Source organism: Argentina silus, assembly GCF_951799395.1.
Source record: "Argentina silus genome assembly, chromosome: 15".
Classification (NCBI taxonomy): domain Eukaryota; kingdom Metazoa; phylum Chordata; class Actinopteri; order Argentiniformes; family Argentinidae; genus Argentina; species Argentina silus.
The window spans coordinates 14,601,518-14,619,017 of record NC_139669.1 but is presented as its reverse complement, the minus strand read 5'-3'; the positions used below and the strand labels follow the sequence as shown (position 1 = coordinate 14,619,017).

At 47.3% G+C, this 17,500-nt stretch overlaps 1 protein-coding gene across 1 annotated transcript in view; it reads right to left on the bottom strand.

Annotated features, from left to right (window-relative positions):
- The window catches only part of LOC310815753 (AF4/FMR2 family member 2-like), a gene marked incomplete at its 3' end in the record, with an annotated part of 51,630 nt that overhangs the window by 6,121 nt on the left and 28,009 nt on the right, over positions 1–17,500 (bottom strand). Inside the window, exon 2 of the mRNA XM_083685659.1 lies at positions 4,754–4,874. Coding sequence (XP_083541785.1) covers positions 4,754–4,874 — 121 coding nt within the window. The remainder of the gene's footprint in view (positions 1–4,753; positions 4,875–17,500) is intronic.

The following is a 17,500-nucleotide window of genomic DNA, read 5'->3' as shown; positions in this document are numbered from 1 at the left end:
ATTGGTTAAACGATAGACAAACCATAACCACACACTTTCCGTGTGAATCAGCTAAACGCATGAATGACTTGACAGAGCAATCATCATTTAGGTTCAGTGTTAACCACCAAACTGTCAGTTTTTGAAGAACTCAGCTAAACTGGAAAATGCTAGGTGACAGAACAATAGCCCCAGTGTGTACAAACACACAATGCGGTGGAGAAATGCGCCTCGAAACCCACAGTCTGTTAAATGATCCTCCTTGTCTGATCCCATCTTTTCTCCTCCCATTAAAAGCTTGTCTCGCTGGCATTGGTTGGAATACAAACCTGCAGCAAGTTGCATTACCCATTAGCGCTCTCCCAATAAAGTGTATCAATCTAGCTTCACATGAGTAAACACCTACACATCATCTGAAATCAATATAACACTAATGAGGATAAGGAATACGTAGATGCGAGGCAAGCCAGCCCTTTTTCTGTTACAGAATCAACTGTACACCCATAGGAGCCAATTCTAAGAGAAACAGGAAAATAATTGACTTCTAATTGAATACGTTGCAATCCAGCGTTTGAAAAACCTATTGATGTAACCTGACAGCGATGACGGGTGAGGGAATACAGAGAGAGGCAGAGCGAAAGAATAGAACCTCTCTCTTCTATTACATCTCCTACAGACAGCGCAGCCCCGGAGAGCAAAAAGTTAGCGTTGAATAAATTAATCCATCTCTCCTCCATCTCTCTCCTCCACCTCTCTCCCACCTCCGTCTCCCCCTCTCCTCTCCTCTCCTCTCCTCATCGTCTGAGTGCATTAATAAAACATCCACCGGGCTGAGGAGTAACATAAAATACATTTGCAGGAACCATCTGAAAAAAAAAGAAAGAAAGAAAAAAAAGAAGAAAAAAAGAAAAAAAAGAGGACTGAATAACATGAGGCTGCTGTTCCCTCATTTACTCCTTGTGCCTCTTGGAGGGGAGGGGGGAGGGGGGGGGGGGGATTATGCTGGCAGGGAGGCAGGGCCTTGGAGTTGGGGGCGGGGGGGGTGGGGGGGGGGGCTTGAGAGCGGTGTCTCTGAAGGTGTCTGTCGAGGCTGGGGGGAAAAGCACTAAATAAGGCCCAAATAGCTGCTAACAGCATAGTTCCATTAAACAGGATTAGAGCAGGGGGATTAACTAATAGTGGGTCTGAGATGCGGGAGAACTACAAACACTGTTTCACAAGGAGGGGAGAGTAGAGCTATTACTCTCTACTGAGCACTGTGGGAGAGAGAGAGAGAGACAGAGAGAGAGAAAGAGAGAAAGAGAGAGAGAGAGAGAGGGCTAAGGAGAAAGTGTCGCGCCGAACCAGTCATGCACTAACAGGACACATTCATTTCTAAGCGGCCATCATCATCATCTTCAACGCGTCCTTAAGTCCCCCCAGCTTACACACGGCCAAACACTGAAGCCCGGGGTGTCCATTCCCTCCTCCCGCAGACGCGATGACACATCAATGACTCTCAGCCCTCTGAGTCCTGTACGCCACAGAGTCTGTAGAGCAAATCTGTCTCCGGCTCTAATCCACTCACCGTGGCCCAGGAAAACGTGTATCTAAATCAATGCAAATTGACTAACGTCGCATAGGGTGTCGAGAGTATACAGTGTGACATGTGTGACTTTGATGCAGCGGTTGTTTATTCTAAATCAAGATCGGCCAACATGAACGAACATGACGTGCTTCCATAGGGATACAAGGACTGTAGTTGCTTGAAAAGGTTTAACATCAAACTCCGAACATTATTTCTGGCTGAGTCCTAGTATTCTACAAGTATAACAACTTGGTCTTTGTCTAAGGTTGTTGCCGTGGAGAAATAGTGACTCGTCCTACTACCCCTGCTGCCTGCTCTCTGGAGGAATGCTGGGACAGCGCATTCCTCCACACACACACACACACACACACACGCACACACACACACACACACACACACACACACACACACACACACACACACACACACACACACACACACACACTCGCACCACGGACCACCATCTACTGTACCATGAACATCAACACAGACCATGGGATAATAATCCCTGTTTTAAGATAAATTGAAACAAACTGAGTAGCTAACTGTGTCTGCCCGTTTGGCTGTCATTGAGTGTGACCTAGTTTGCAGAAGGGTTGTGTGTGTTTAAGAGAACACTCAAGTGCATCTGGAACCTCATTTCAGAGGCTGAAAGCAAAAAGCGGGTGCTGAGATGAAGATGAACAGTGTGTGTGTGTGTGTGTGTGTGTGTGTGTGTGTGTGTATGTGTGTGTGTGTGTGTGTGTGTGTTTGTGTGTGTGTGTGTTTGTGTGTGTGTGTGTGTGTGTGTGTGTGCGTGTGTGTGTCTGTGTTGGGGCTACAGAAAGGTTCTGGGAGCTGCAGTGATACTCCATCCTGCCATGTGACACGGGTAATTAGCCTTCAAAGGGAACCATCACAACTTCTTGCCACAAATACACTTCTTCCGTGGGGAGAGATGGACAAGTTCCAAACCCTCATTCCTTGAAAGGCGTTCTTTAACCACAGAGAGGGTTTACAGACAATCTGTAGGGTTTGAACACTGCTTATTAGGATATCAATATTAATGCTTTACATCCTCTAGAAGGAATGCCTGCTCTGTAGTGATGAATTATACCAAAGATGGATGATGGTGATGACGATGCAGAATTATTGAGATCAGTCTTAATCACTTCTAATTGGCCCATCAGACAGGGACAGAGAAAATAAACCACAAACACAGCATTCTGGCAAACACACAGGATCATTATCCTAACCTCATCAAACACATGTGGGCCATGTGAGAGTGTGTGTTGACACACATGTCATTTCGACAAGCAGCGCTAGTAATCTATGGATACAGTATTTCAATGAATGGGATTTTGAGTGCTGAAAGAGTGATTATCTTTTGCACGGTTTAAAATGATTGCAATTATTCCAACCGTACTGAAAAAACGTATGCAGTTCGGAAATGTGTGTTGGACTGAATGCCTGGATGTCAAAGACACAATGTGTTTTCGTACATAACGGTTTGAAATAGCCAAGCGTACTGGACGTCAATATCCGTTACCGTGGCGCCTCAAATGAAAACAGGCTGATGAAAGAGTGAGATTGGGGGGAAAAAGTCTGAGGAAAAGAAGAGAGAGGAGGTAGATGGATGGAGAGGGCGGGGAGATGGGGAAAGCAAAGGATGATTGAGAGGGGAAACTGGGGTCCTTTAATAGGGACACCCTCGCCTGAGTCAAAACATGACATTCCGTCAGAATCCCTCATCTGTCCGGCGAGCTAAGACACCTCGGTGACCCTCACACCTAAAAGGTCCCATCCATCCTTCCTGCCCTCACAAGCCGTCAAAGGGAGCATCCCTCTCTATCGACTTCTCTGCTTATTGACACACACACGCACGCACGCATGCACGCACACACACGCACACACACACACACACACACACAAACACACACACACAAGACACACACACACACACACACACACACACACACACACATACTGACACACACACACACACACACACACACACACACACATACTGACACACACACACACACACACACACACACACACACACACACACACACCTCTCACCGGATGGATACATATCATGGCAGAGAGAAGGGGAGACAAGGTCTGAGACTGCTTGGCGCCTACATGACTTACAGGAGCAGTGTGATGTTGTCATTACTGTCTATCACTGGTGTACTATACAGGACTTAGGGTGTTAAGTGCATCATATAGGAAATTAACACTTATATACAGGAATGTAATGTTATTACCCCGAAGAGCAAATCGTAGGGCAGTTGCATTACAAGATACAGAGAAGTTGCGGCCATTGTTTCTAAACACTTCAACATGTGAATGGAAACAAGGGATACTCAAGCTCACTGGTACAATATGCTGTGTGTGGAACTCCACCATAGCTGACTGGATCAAATTGGGTGTTTGAGTTTTGAAAAGAATACCAATGTATTTGACTGTAAAGCTACAGGTGTGAGAACATGTTCTACCAAAAGAACTCACATCCAATTCACACTGATTGTATAGAATCCTACAGCTTCCACATTCAGTCGGCTCGGTATCACAACCAATACCACTTCACGAAGCAGAGCCCAGTGATCTCGGTGAATATGCATACAGTAATAATCCCACGTCTGGAAAGGGCTGGACATGACTGGTGACAGACTGACAAGACAGGACAGGACCAATAAAGGGGTTGATCTGCTACTGTATATGGATGTTTTCTTTAATGATGCGCTTCATGTGTTACTGCTGGATGTGTTCGCTGTGCTTTGTATAGGAACTGGGTTCTACAAGAAGCATCACTTTATGGTTCATGGTAGACTGATTCAGAGACACATGGAAGGTGGTGTGTGTGTGTGTGTGTGTGTGTGTGCGTATGTGCGTGCGTGATGTGTGGCGTGTGTGTGTGTGTGTATGTGTGGCGTGCGTGATGTGTGGCGAGTGTGTGTGTGCGTGCATGCGTGCATGCGGTTGTTTGTGTGCGCGTTTGCATGCGTGTGCCTGTGTATGTGTGTGTGAGTGTGTGTCTGAAGTCAGAAGTTGCTAGGGAGTACTTCTCCATCCTAGCTGCACCTATGCCCGTTGCCAGGTAATGCTCTACTCCAGAGAGAGGGGGGAGGGGGGGGGGGGGGGGATGATGATTGGATGCTGACTGACTGGACCCCTCCCTCCCAAGTCCCCAGTCCCCAGTCCCCAGTCCCTAGTCCCTCTTACCTTGTACGGCTCCCCAAAGAGATTAAAGCCAGAGGAGAAGAGATCTTCGTCCTGCTGCACCTCCTGAGTCCGCCTTTCCCACTCCCTCTTCTTGAGCGCATTGCGGTCCTGCTCATAATGACTGTGGAGACAGGCAGAGGCAAAAGAAGACCGTCAGAGAAGGACAACTCCAGATTGGCTGACATTTATTCTTTATTTTACTTTATTCTTTATTGCGATCCCCATTGGCTGGCCACTAGTCTTCGTGGGGTCCACAAAAAGACATTTCACAAAAAAAAACATAAGACAGAGAGAGAGAGAGAGAGAGAGAGAGAGAGAAACACTGACATCCCTTTCCCTGGAAAGATGTGAGAGGAAGCCTCTATCTGTCTAATAAGCACAAGCTGACACTAAGCAGCTGACGTCTCAGAGATAAAAGAAGCACATTGTCACAAAAATACTTGGAATATACACACACACACACAATCACACAATCACACACACACACACACACACACACACACACACACACACACATACACGACTGCCAAGGTACTGTACGTTCTGAAAGAAAGGGGGATATTCTCCGACAGACGATGCCCATCTCTAGAATCATTGTCTTCACACTTCCAAAGCGCTCATTTACCTACACACACTAAACCCGGATCTGCTAACAATGTATCAAATTCTCAGCTCTTGAGTTTGTTCCAAAAGTTCACTCTTGTTGTTGTTGAGCTAACAACAAACAATCTGATTATGGGAAGGGCTCGCTAGCGACGTGCCGAAAATACGGTAGCAGTACACATAAAAACAGGAAACACAAGACAATATAAAGACAGGGTCCATAGCTTAGAAACCCCCTCCCTGTATGTTGCATTCCCATCTCCATGAAAGGTTTGTCAGGCCAGTTTTCTGAGAGGAGCCATGTCGCCCACACTAGCTATCAGTGTAATAAATCCACAGTGTGACATGCTGGGGTTTTATTTTTTTACTTCCTCCTTCCCCTTTGTCAGCTGATATAAAAGAAGCGAGCTGTCCTGCGGCTGTCCAACCGCTGCCAACGCTTGATTAGAGCCCTCTGCTCTAAGCCCTCTCATTAGCATAATGTCCCACATTCCATTGCTGCTACCGCCGCCGCCGCCGCCGCCTCCGCCTCCGCCTCCCGCTCTGCTCTTCCCCCAGCTGAGTTAGCGTAGCGTAGCGTAGCATCGTAGCGTCGCGGCCCCCAGGGGCCAGTCGCGCTGTGGCGGTGGGCCCCCTGGGGGTCCTCTGGAGAGCAGAGTATTAAGACACGGAGGGGGAGGCGGGGGGGGGGGGGGGGGGGGTCTATGTCTGGGGACGTGACAGCAATAAGGTAATGCGCTCTGTGGTCATGTAGTGGGTAAGAGGGAGCGACCTCACAGAGCTAGCCGGCGCAGAGCGCAGCACAGCACACGTTGTCTACTGACTCACAGCAGCACAGTGACGGGGCTAATGTAAAAGTCCTGAGTACCGTGCTCTCCATGTAAGAACGCCAGATGGTTCTCGCTGTTAACTCTCTGTAACAAAACGAGACGGTGCGTCGACGGCACATCAAATAATGATACCGGATGATGATCATGAGCATCGAAATGTTTGAGTCATTTTGCTAATAGTCCCTTTATGATCGTAACTTCCATCAAATGAGTTATTTGAAATTGATTGACGCTAACGTGATGGAAAGTGACAAAATGGCTTGCATGTAACACAGCAGCTGCTCAGCTGATAACAGACGACGCGAGATGTGAGGGACATAAAAGTCACATTTAAATACAGTCGCCTCCTAAAATGATTAAAAATGACTTCAAAGATGGTCGCCGACCGAATCAACCCATTTCATGTCCCTATCCCTGTCGCTGTGTGATGAGCAGAGAGCAGGAGAATCCCGAACCCTTTGAGGCACGGGCGATTGGCTGTGATAGATAGGAGGACAGAGACAGAGAGCTGGAATCAGTTTGCCTTCAATCTGCCCTTGCTCTCCACCCCCCCCCCCCCCCGCCTCCAAAACACACCTCCAGGGTCCTTTGGTTTTTCCAAAGCGTTTAATCCATCACCAAATTATTTCGGAAAGGGAGACCGGGGGATAAGAAAGACTAGGCCCTGTTTGGAGGCGACAGGCCATTCTTTTAATGGAAAGAAAAATAACAGGGGGGGGGGGGGGGGGCGGGGGGAAGGAAGAGAGGGAAGGATTCACAGGGAGCGAGATTGACGGCAGGGCCCTCGGAGTAATGACAGCAAGATGTCAGTTATCTTTACGCTGGCGCGCCCGCCGCACCTGCCAGAGAGCCCTGACAGTCTGATAGATCAAATTTACAGCTGTCACTGGCGCCTGTGTGCCACAGCAAGTCCCCCGCCACCAGAGTCACAGTGTCTAATGCACTGGTGTTGTTAAGAGGTGTGGGGTCAGGACTGATAATTACCACACCGAGGTGAAATACTGTAGAGGTCTGCAAATCCTCTAAGGGGTATGCATGATGCTACAGTGCTAACAGATATTAGTCTACACCATCACGACACTCTGCTGGTTAAGGGATTTTTTCTCCAGTTTTTTCTCTCTCTCTCTCTCTCTTCCTCCTATGGGATATGGGATATGAAAAAAAGCGATTTTCTGAAAATGTGATATTTTTTTTCTCCCTCATTCAGGCGATGGTTTAAGTGGCACAGAGTGGGGTTTTATAATGATGATGATGGTGGCGATGTTGATGATGATATTCTCTGTAAAAATGTGGCATTGGCAGGTTTTTTTTCGTCTTTTTTTCTTTCTCCCTCATTTCCTTCTCCTCCCTCTGCAGACTGCTTCCCACCCACCCAACCGCCTCTTTTCCGACATAACATAAAAAAATAAAAAAAATAATACTGATATCCATGGTAAACCCAATGAATTTAATCTCGCCTGAGCTACGCTGCACTTGGAAGATAACCAAATAGACCCAGGTCCTCCACCCTGCCCCCCCCACTCTACACCACCCCCCAAACCCCACACCGAAACCCCCCCCTCCTCCCCCCCGCCCCCTGCCCCGCGCCTCCCACACACACACACACACACACACACACACACACACACACACACACACACACACACCCACACCCACACAGTTAAGATAAACAACCTCAATGCCACCATTATCCCCCATCTAGCCACGACCCAAACAAAACATAGTCCCTGATTTCGGATTCAAGCAGCAATTATTAATTTTCAAGCACCCGGCTAATTAAAACGACAGCTAAATCGCTTAGCCTCCTTGTAACAATTATTTCAGTGGGTTTATAATTATATGGACCGGCTTATCTAGTCTATTAGTGTCGGGGCAGGGAAGGTGTAAAAATCTCATCCCCGTTTTTTTTTTTTTTTTTTGTGTATTTTCCTAGTTCCTCAAAGAGGAGAGGCATGCGGTGATGATGGGAAGATTAGGAACATTGAGAGGGGGTTGTTTCAGGAGGTTGTCAGGTCTAGTGGAGTCGAGAGAGAATCCCTCCCCTCCGGAAATAAAAACGCTGTGGGGTTTGAGACTAAGGGGGAGGAAGAGGGGGGAGGGGATGGGGATGGGTTGGGGGGAGGAGAGATGACTGCCAGTGGAGGAAAGCTTTGTTTGATATGCGAGCACAAGGGGATTCCAGAAGTCTTCATGCCTAATTTTCTGATATGAATATCGTTTAATGACAGCTCGAGACATCCGAAAAAAGAAACATGCTTTCCTGGGGTGAAGAGCGAGTGGATGATGAGAAGCCAGTGGCTGTCTGTGATATAATGAATCATAAACATACGCTGTTGTCAAAACGAGCGGGATATGCTCCACAATGTCAGAATGGAGCAATATAACGAGTTGTCACACATGTTGACTTTATTCTTCTCTCTGACACACATGGAACATACATGAACTTAGTCTTGAACCCTTTGTCTTGAAATAGTATACCAGTCATCACAGTGTTGGATACTGTATACAGTAGGTACATACAGAATATAACACAACATGAGGCGGGTCTACACAAGAAGACTGGTGAAATACCAACATCTTTGAGCATTTACTACCTTCGAGTTTGCACTTATGGGACTATTCCATTTATTCCACTGTATGACCTTCACCAAGCGCATGCTCAGTACGGTACATCACCCTATTTGACATATGCACTGTATTTGACCCAGGTTTGATACAGAACACACATTCCTGTGTCTACCCTACCTCTCTCCAGCTCACTCACACAGAGAGGGCAGGTTTTTAGCTGCAGGTTTGACTGGCAGCTGGCTGAGCCAGGCTGGCTAAGTGTCGGCCTTGTGTGGCATTGGGAGGAGGGGGGGGGGGGTGCTACTTGCCATCCTGTCACCACAGCGAACAGCTGTGACACGCCGGTCGTGCCAGTGTCGACACCGCGGCCAGCTGTGACATGCGGGGCCTGTGCCAACGCGCTGCAGCATCCTATCTGTTCTCCTCTGCCGCACGTGGGCATTTGAGCTCGCATTTCTCCGTCCTGCACGCCGCTAGCTAGCTAGCACACAAACAGAGAGGGTGGTTACTGTACTGCAGCTAGCTAGCTAGCACACAAACAGAGAGGGCGGTTACTGTACTGTAGCTAGCTAGCTAGCACACAAACAGAGAGGGTGGTTACTGTACTGTAGCTAGTTAGCCAACTAGCATGTGTGAGGACTAGCATATGTGGACTGACAGAGAGACAGCTTTACAGACTGTTGCCTTGCCTATTCTCCATAGAGGATTTGAAGTTGAAGTAGCACTGCCAAGCCATTAACTGAGAGTAAAAGTGTAAGCTCTGAAAGTATCAGCCATTGCAAGGCTATTCATTATTTCTGCTAGGAGCAGCAAAGGTACCATAAATGCCCACATTAAGGGCTGTCCCGGAGGAGAAGAGAGAAGTGTGACTGCTGCATGAGAGCAAGGGAGAGAGAGATAGAGAGAGGGAGAGAGAGAGAGAGAGAGAGAGAGAGAGGGAGGGAGGGAGAGAGAGAGAGAGGGAGGGAGGGAGAGAGAGAGAGGACTCTCTGATTAATGACTCAGGCTGGCAGTAATTGCCAGATGCCAGGTTATCAACCTCTTCACTGACACCTCTTCCTCTGGGATTTGTTCCATTCTGACAAGGAGGCCATTGTTGACGCTTGCACTCCCAGTGATCCCACGTTACTACCGAGATGTCTGCTGCAAAGAAACAGTCAAGAGCTCTCCCCTCTATTTGTATCATTGAGTGTGTGTGTGTGTGTGTGTGTGTGTGTGTGTGTGTGTGTGTGTGTGTATGCCTCTCTCTTTCACTCTCTCTCTTTTGTTTTCCCTCTATCACCCTGTCCTCTCTCTCTCTCCCTCTCTCCTTACTTCTCTCCCTCTAACTCCCATCCACCTCTCTCTCTCTCTCTCATTCAATCCCACCCTCTCTCTCGTTCTATCTCTCTCTCTCCCACCCTCCCTCCCTCCCTCCCAATCTCTCTCTCTCTTTCTCTCTCTCTCTCTCTCTCTCGCACTGACAATACAGGAGACCATGATTAAATGCACAGGCCAATTACGAGGGCTGTCTGGGGCTGCTCTACATCTGAAATGTCATGTTATGAATATTTGAAGAGGGCTGATTTCCCAGTTTTGACCCAATTTAGAAAAACAGACCTCATGACGCGCTCGAACATGGTCTCACTGTCCAAAAACAACACCATCACTGTGAACCCTAAAACCGGAACCGCGCGGCTAATTACTGCGGCTCACGATGCCGTCAATCTGACGCAGAGTGGAAGTGGCCATCCTCGATCCTCATTGTAAAGACGGTCATATGATTCCGTTTTTTAACCATGGAAAACCATGGATTCTTTTTATAGGCTCTCTGGTTTGTCATGAGCACCCTGGCTGACATGACAGCTGAAAATGGAATGCAGGAAAGAATCAGAAAGCAGACATTTCATGTCACATTGTCATGCATCCGATTATGCCTCCACAACGTACACAAGTTATGGATTATGTATCTACTGTACAGATGAATATGACCTCATGAACATCAAATACTATGATACGATATTATATGAACGATATGAAGCAAACCGAAGAAAAAAACTAAATCACTTGGTTCTATCCTCGTCCTTGAGAAACCATTCAACTAAACGTACACCTCGACAGAATTGTCACTATCCCTTTTAAAGGTAGAGATGGCACAAACGGGGAAATAATTGTATTTCATTGAAGTCTGCATCATAGCCGAAGAGCCTCATCTCCATTCTCGGCCAAAAGATTTAATTGCGTGACAATTTTCAAAGAGCCACTAGTCTAACGGCTTGCGAGACAGCAGCTTGTTTTTAATCACATATGCTGAACACATTTGCATTGCCGTATAACTGGCCCTGATAGACTACAAATTGCATTGACTGTCAAGGAACCATAATCACTTCCTCTTTTCAACAAGACCCCCGCTAGTCCGATTAGCAATTGTCCTAGTAAATGGGCTTTAACGTGGCAGTGGCTATCATATAGCACATGTCAGCAGATGTGGGGTGTGTGTGTGTGTGTGTGTGTGTGTGTGTGTGTGTGTGTGTGTGTCTATGAGCGGCAATTCTAATTAGATTCTAATCTTCACCGACTTCCAAGATCGTTTTTTTTTCGAGCCATTTCTTTTTCCAATCCAGTGCTCAATACATTGGAGATGGGAGAGTACACCATGAGGGGTTTTCTCTCACACGCCATGTTTCCTTGGCAATCCACAGCACTCCATCCATGGCAATTTAAACTGTATGTGTCTCTTTGTGGGAAGGAGTGTTAGCACTCGTCAGCTCCGCACACACAGTGCCATCCCCCAATGTAAATAAACAGACAACTGAGAATATTCACTCATGTCTAGACAGCCTTGGTGACATCATCGACCATACTCCTACACACACACACATACACACACACGCGCGCACACGCACACGCACACACACATACACACTTGTGCGCCTGCACGCATGCACACACACACATACACACACACACTCTGATATGGTCCGTTTTCAATTTTTAAGGAGAAAAAACATCTTCTCTCACTTGGAAAAGGCAGAGAAGTGGATTAATCTGGATGGTTCCATTGAGAGGAGGGGGGAGCGGACGTGTGTGTAGGGCTGGAGGGAAGCGACTTCCTTTGATCTCACATTCACACACGGACATGAGGAAATGGGACTACTAGGCCCTACAGTCACAATCACTCTTACACATGCCAGCATAAAACGAAAGCAAATTAAAATTAATCAAGAAAATTATCGTTTCTACACGCACAGCTCTCTCCCGGTTATACATGGCAGACTGTGGGAAAAAAAAGACCTTCATAACCGTTTCAATACATTGATTTTAGAATTTTAAAACATTTATTTTTATTTTCATAGAAATATATTTTACCCGTCTACCTATCCAACTGTCTCCATCTCCTCCCAAAGGACTTTCACGTTCACATGTCACGTAGTTTGCACTTTCCTTTATACCATATGTTCTTGCTTTCTGCTAACTAAATACATAGATCTTCTATTTATAAATGTTGGATGTGTAGGCCTATATTAGTGATTTAGTAACACGCTGGTAAAGTGGAATGTCACTTAACACCTAAACAAACCTGCAGCGCTGCAACACTGATATGAAGATGGTAATATTTGGCTAATAACGTGCATATAATTGAATACTCGTAATTAGTTTGCTTTCCCTATCATCTCAGAAATGGAGACGGTGTGAGAAACTGCGTGGGTTAGAATATGTCGTTTAAAAAATCGGTTGTCTATATTAGCGACTATAATATTAGCGACTGCATCCCGTATTTATATTGTTTTAAATACTTTTGTTTAACGTTAGTTAGATAGATAGTTAGATAGATAGATAGATAGATAGATAGATAGATAGATACATAGATAGGCGTTACAGCAGCTCACATCACAAACAACAACAAAATAAAGTGACAATAGAATAATAGAAGAACATAGACATCTGAAACATTCCAGTATGATTTAACATCAGCCTGACTCTCATCACCCCGAGGAGGAGTTGTACAGTCTTATTGCGGCAGGCAGAAAAGATCTCCTACAGCGCAAGTTAGCCACGTTACTTCAAATAGTTATGACGGTAATAACCATTATTTGATAACCATTATGACTAGGTAATAACCATTATTTAATAACCATTATGACTAGGTAATAACCATTATTTGCATGAAAATCAACCAAAACCCAGAACGCCATGTCACCGCCCAAGCTCTCTCGTTTCATTATCTCCAGTAAAACAGGCCTACATGGACTGTGTGTACGTCTTTTAAACGTTACTGATTATTGTAAGTCATTATGTTTTCCAATTCCAATATCTGATATATTCTGAAAATATTCTAAAACGTTTTATGGAAAATATGGCCTGTGGCACTGTGCTGTCATGAAACATCAACACACAACAGAAGAATAAGCCATCAGACTGTCAATACAAAGAAATACAATGAATGCAAGGCATAATTCACACATCAAAGATGATGCAGAGTTGTTGAAGGAGACAGTTACAAGCCCGACCCCCCCCCACCACCCCTTACCCCCCCTCCCTCCCCTCCCCAATAGCCTGCCGCCCCACGCTCACGACCAACAGCTCCTAATCAGTCTCCCAGGCGTGAACACACAGCAGCCGTCCGCCCTCTCATTCTCCCATTCTCCCATTCTCCCATCATTCCCCCATTCTCCTGCCTGATAGCCTGACATTTAACACAGAGGATATCTCCATGTTGGCACGGTGCGGGAACATCAGCCGACATTAAAGCGAACGCGTTGTTAGGGCGTACGCGCAAAACGCATTTGATTCGTCGAGTGTCAGCCTCCTGAAAGCTTCTTGGCTAAAGTAGTGTTCTTTTAGACCAGCAAAGTTGTTTATTAAGCCGAATGAGTGAGTTCACCACAGAAGTTTGACCTACACACATTGATTTTGCAATATTGCTACCCTCTTGCAACACTGCGGCTGGCTTGCCAGCAAAAATTACTACTGAAAATTAGTACTACTCCAGTACTTAAGCCACAAAGCTTTCAGGAAACTAACTCCAGGTCTGTTTATAAAACCCCATATCTATCAAACCAAAACCACTCACTACCAGCTGGTTCAAACAAGACTTCGCCGAGCGAAAAGGCCTGTGTTTTTGTCCACCTTTGGAGCGATACGGGCGAAGTACAGCGGGTCTAAAGTTGTGGCTCCATTACAGAAGACCAGGCTCTGCAGCTCACTGCTGCCATGACCGCAGAGCCAAGGTGATCCTGGCGCCTCCTCATCAATCACCTGCTGACGGCCTACACGGAATGGAGACACACAGGGGAAGAGTGCAGGCCCAGCGCCGCTTCTCTCTAACTGTTTCTTTCTTTCTTTCTTTCTTTCTTTCTCTTGCTTAACCAAACTCTATCTCTCTCTCTCCCTATCCTTGACCGCCCCCCCCCCCCCTTTCTCTCTCTCTATCCTTGACTGCCCCCCCCCCTCTTTTCTCTCTCTCTCTTTCTCTCTTTCTCTCTCTCTCTCTCTCCTCTCAATCACACGGTTGTTGTTAATTTCATCCCTCTCTCCCAGGCCCACAGGGGTCTAATGGAGGGAAAGGGGACTGAGAGAGACGTCAACACAAACAACCGTTGTTTATTCTCTCCAGGCTACAGTGTATCGACAGAAAACAGTCACGCTGTATAACCGACACATGCGGTGCGCAAATATACACACATATTCGTCCCCCCTCTACATCTCACCCGGCCATTCTCTCTCTCTTTCTCTCTCTCTCGCTCACCAACTCCCTACTTTTGGTCTTATTTCCCAATCTTCTTTCTCCCTCTCTAACGCCCACCCATCCAACCCCCACCCCCCACCCCCGCCTCACCTCCACCCCCCCAGCCCTCCTCCATCCCTTCTCCCCACCCCACTTTCCCTTCTTTCTCCCTCTCTACCCCCCTCTACCCCGCCTCTCTCCGTCTCTCAGCTCTGTGTGTATACGATATATCATTTTCTCCTGGGCGTCGGTGGCTGAATGTGCTTGCTTTAAAGGAGGAGCCTGGGTAATCAGAGGGCTTTTAGAGTGGGAGATATCGCTGCTGCCTGGGAGGGCGGAATGCCAGCCGCTCGCCACCACCACCGCGGTGGTGGTACTCATCCCGTCCTTTTGAAAAAGGCCCTTCCCCCCTGGGAGAGGCCAATGCCAGAGGAGGAGATTGCTTCGCCATCAGCGAGGCTCCCTGGCCCTTCTCTTATTGGTCTAAAAGCCTCCCATCTCGCCGAGATAAATATATGGGGGGGGGGGGGGGGGGGGGGTGGGGGACTCACGCCGTTTCTCAGCCCCGGTGTCAGTCAGCCCATAAAGAGCTCGCCATGTGGTGTCACTGACGCCGATTACACCGCGCGGTCTGCCTCTCAATGACTCTGCGTCGTGCTTCCCCGGAGAAGAAGAAAAGAAAAAAAAAAAACATCAACAAACGCCGGCCGTGGTCATTAAACTACAAGAGACACGGCCCTCGACGGTCATAATTATAAAGTGCTACTGGAGTGAGAAAGAGTGTTTGGTGTTTATTCGCGTCCATTAACGCGGGACGGCGACGGTACTCCAGGCACGCCCGCCCGAAACCCCCCGGTCTGGTTCCGTGACAGCCGAGCGTGGCGTGCCTCGGCAATGAGGCGGAAAGAAGCACTTGACCACATTTCAATATGCAAATATTGTTTTCAAAAAACATAATCGTCTGAGCAAACACCGGAGTGGACCGCTGACCTAAATACCCATGTGGCTCTGCCTGGTGCATGATAAGGGTCTGCGGGGTGGGGACAGGCAGGCTGGACGCTCCAGACAATGAGGCTGTCGGAGAGGGGGTCACCCTTGGGGAGCCAAACACCCAAGCTCACATGCTGCTATTTCAATAATAATCATATTTATATATATATATATATATCCTCCTATAAGGAGGAGTCGAAGCAGGCGCTCTCACTAATCTGGCTGCAGAGATGACAGGGCTTAATGTGGGGGCTCAGAGGACACACTGGTTCATATATATATATATATATATATATATACGCTCATACACACACACACACACACACACACACACACACACACACACACACACACACACTCCATGTATCAGCAGCTCTGAGGGGTGAGAGAGCATCAATCAATGTCCCACATCCCTGTGTGAGCTCCATGTGGCCCTGGACCCCATCAAGACTCGAGCGTCTCCTGCTCATTACGACGGAGAAATGGCCTCTAAAAACATCAGGAAGCTTAAACCTCATCCCCCGCTGTGCGTTTGCAGGTCCTACGGGACACATTCAGACATCCCGTGTCACAGGGTTCCGCCCGGGGAGTGTGGCAGGGGGCAAAGGCAATCGGATACAAGCATTCAAAGAACATGCTGATATTTGAGGTTATTTGCATGATTATTTACATGATTATCCCATAACCTACTGTGTGAATATGTCCCAGGGGGTTCCTGAGGGATGAGAAAATGACAGTTTACTAAAGAGTAGTGGAAAAAGAAAAATCCCTTTCACACACAAACCAAAAGCTAGCCGTTTCCTTCCTATAACATGAGGCCCGGTGTGTGTGTGTGTGTGTGTGTGTGTGTGTGTGTGTGTCTCTGTGTGTGCATGCTTGCCTGTGTGTGTGTGTGTGTGTATGTGTGTGCCTGTGTGTGTGCCTGTGTGTGTGTGTGTGTGTGTGTGTGTGTGTGTGTGTGTGCCTGTGTGTGTGTGTGTGTGTGTGTGTGTGTGTGTGTGTGTGCCTGTGTGTGTGTGTGTGTGTGAACAATCCGAAGAGAGAATCTGAGCCGTCACATGCTTGACCTCCCCAAGTAAGGGAACTCTAAATGAATGTAATGGGAGTTAGTGCAATGTCACAGTAATTAATGCGGCAAGAGGTTGCTACAAAAGCCCTTTGGCGAAGGCAGACATTAGGCAGACCTCCGCCAAGCGGGCCTGGAATACCACGCATGCTTTGGACCTGATGGGCAGCTGAGGCAGGCAGTCGGGAGACTTTAACCAGAGCTCAGAGGGCCTCGCCGGCTTGACATTTGTTTATGTAAGGGATACATTTATTTTCATACGAATGTTCCCTTTGGTGTGAAATTACATTGTTCCACAAAGCTATGATTCATGGAGCTTTCTTTTCCGTTTGGGAGAGAGAGAGAGAGGGAGGGAGAAAGAGAGAGAGAGAGAGAGAGAGAGAGAGAGAGAGGGAGGGAGAAAGAGAGAGAGAGAGAGAGAGAGAGAGAAGAGACACTGTTCCTAGTTTTATCATCGCCAGTAAAAAACCAACGAGAGCCAATTATGAAGTTAACGCAAGTTTGGAATAATGAAGGCTTGTTTGAACTGGATGGATGGTCGTAAACCGGAGGACGTAGGGGCTGTCAGCTTGAATCAACACTTCTGCGGCGGACATTGCGCACTCCTACAGTACAGGCAGCCAGTTGTAACTGATCGCTCGTTCAGCTGTAGAGTGTCTGCCAACGACAGCCCAATGCGCTCACCATCCCCTTCCCCTTATACACTTGTCAATCCCCAAGGTAGCCTAGCGAAGGAGCTCAATTAGCTTCTCTGAAACCTTTTTTTTTTTTTTTATCTCTTTAAGCTCTTTATTCAGATCTTGGCCCCCTTGTCTGACAATTGCTCCTTAAACGTGTCATAATGCGGGCTTCATCATGCTAATGCGATCAGAACGGGGTGTTCAGGGTTTCTGTCGAACAGCAATTTTTTTCCACCTGCTGCGGCCAAGCTTTCCTCTCTGCTGAACTGGCGCAGCAGAAGGTCTTAAAAACGCTCGGCTTCA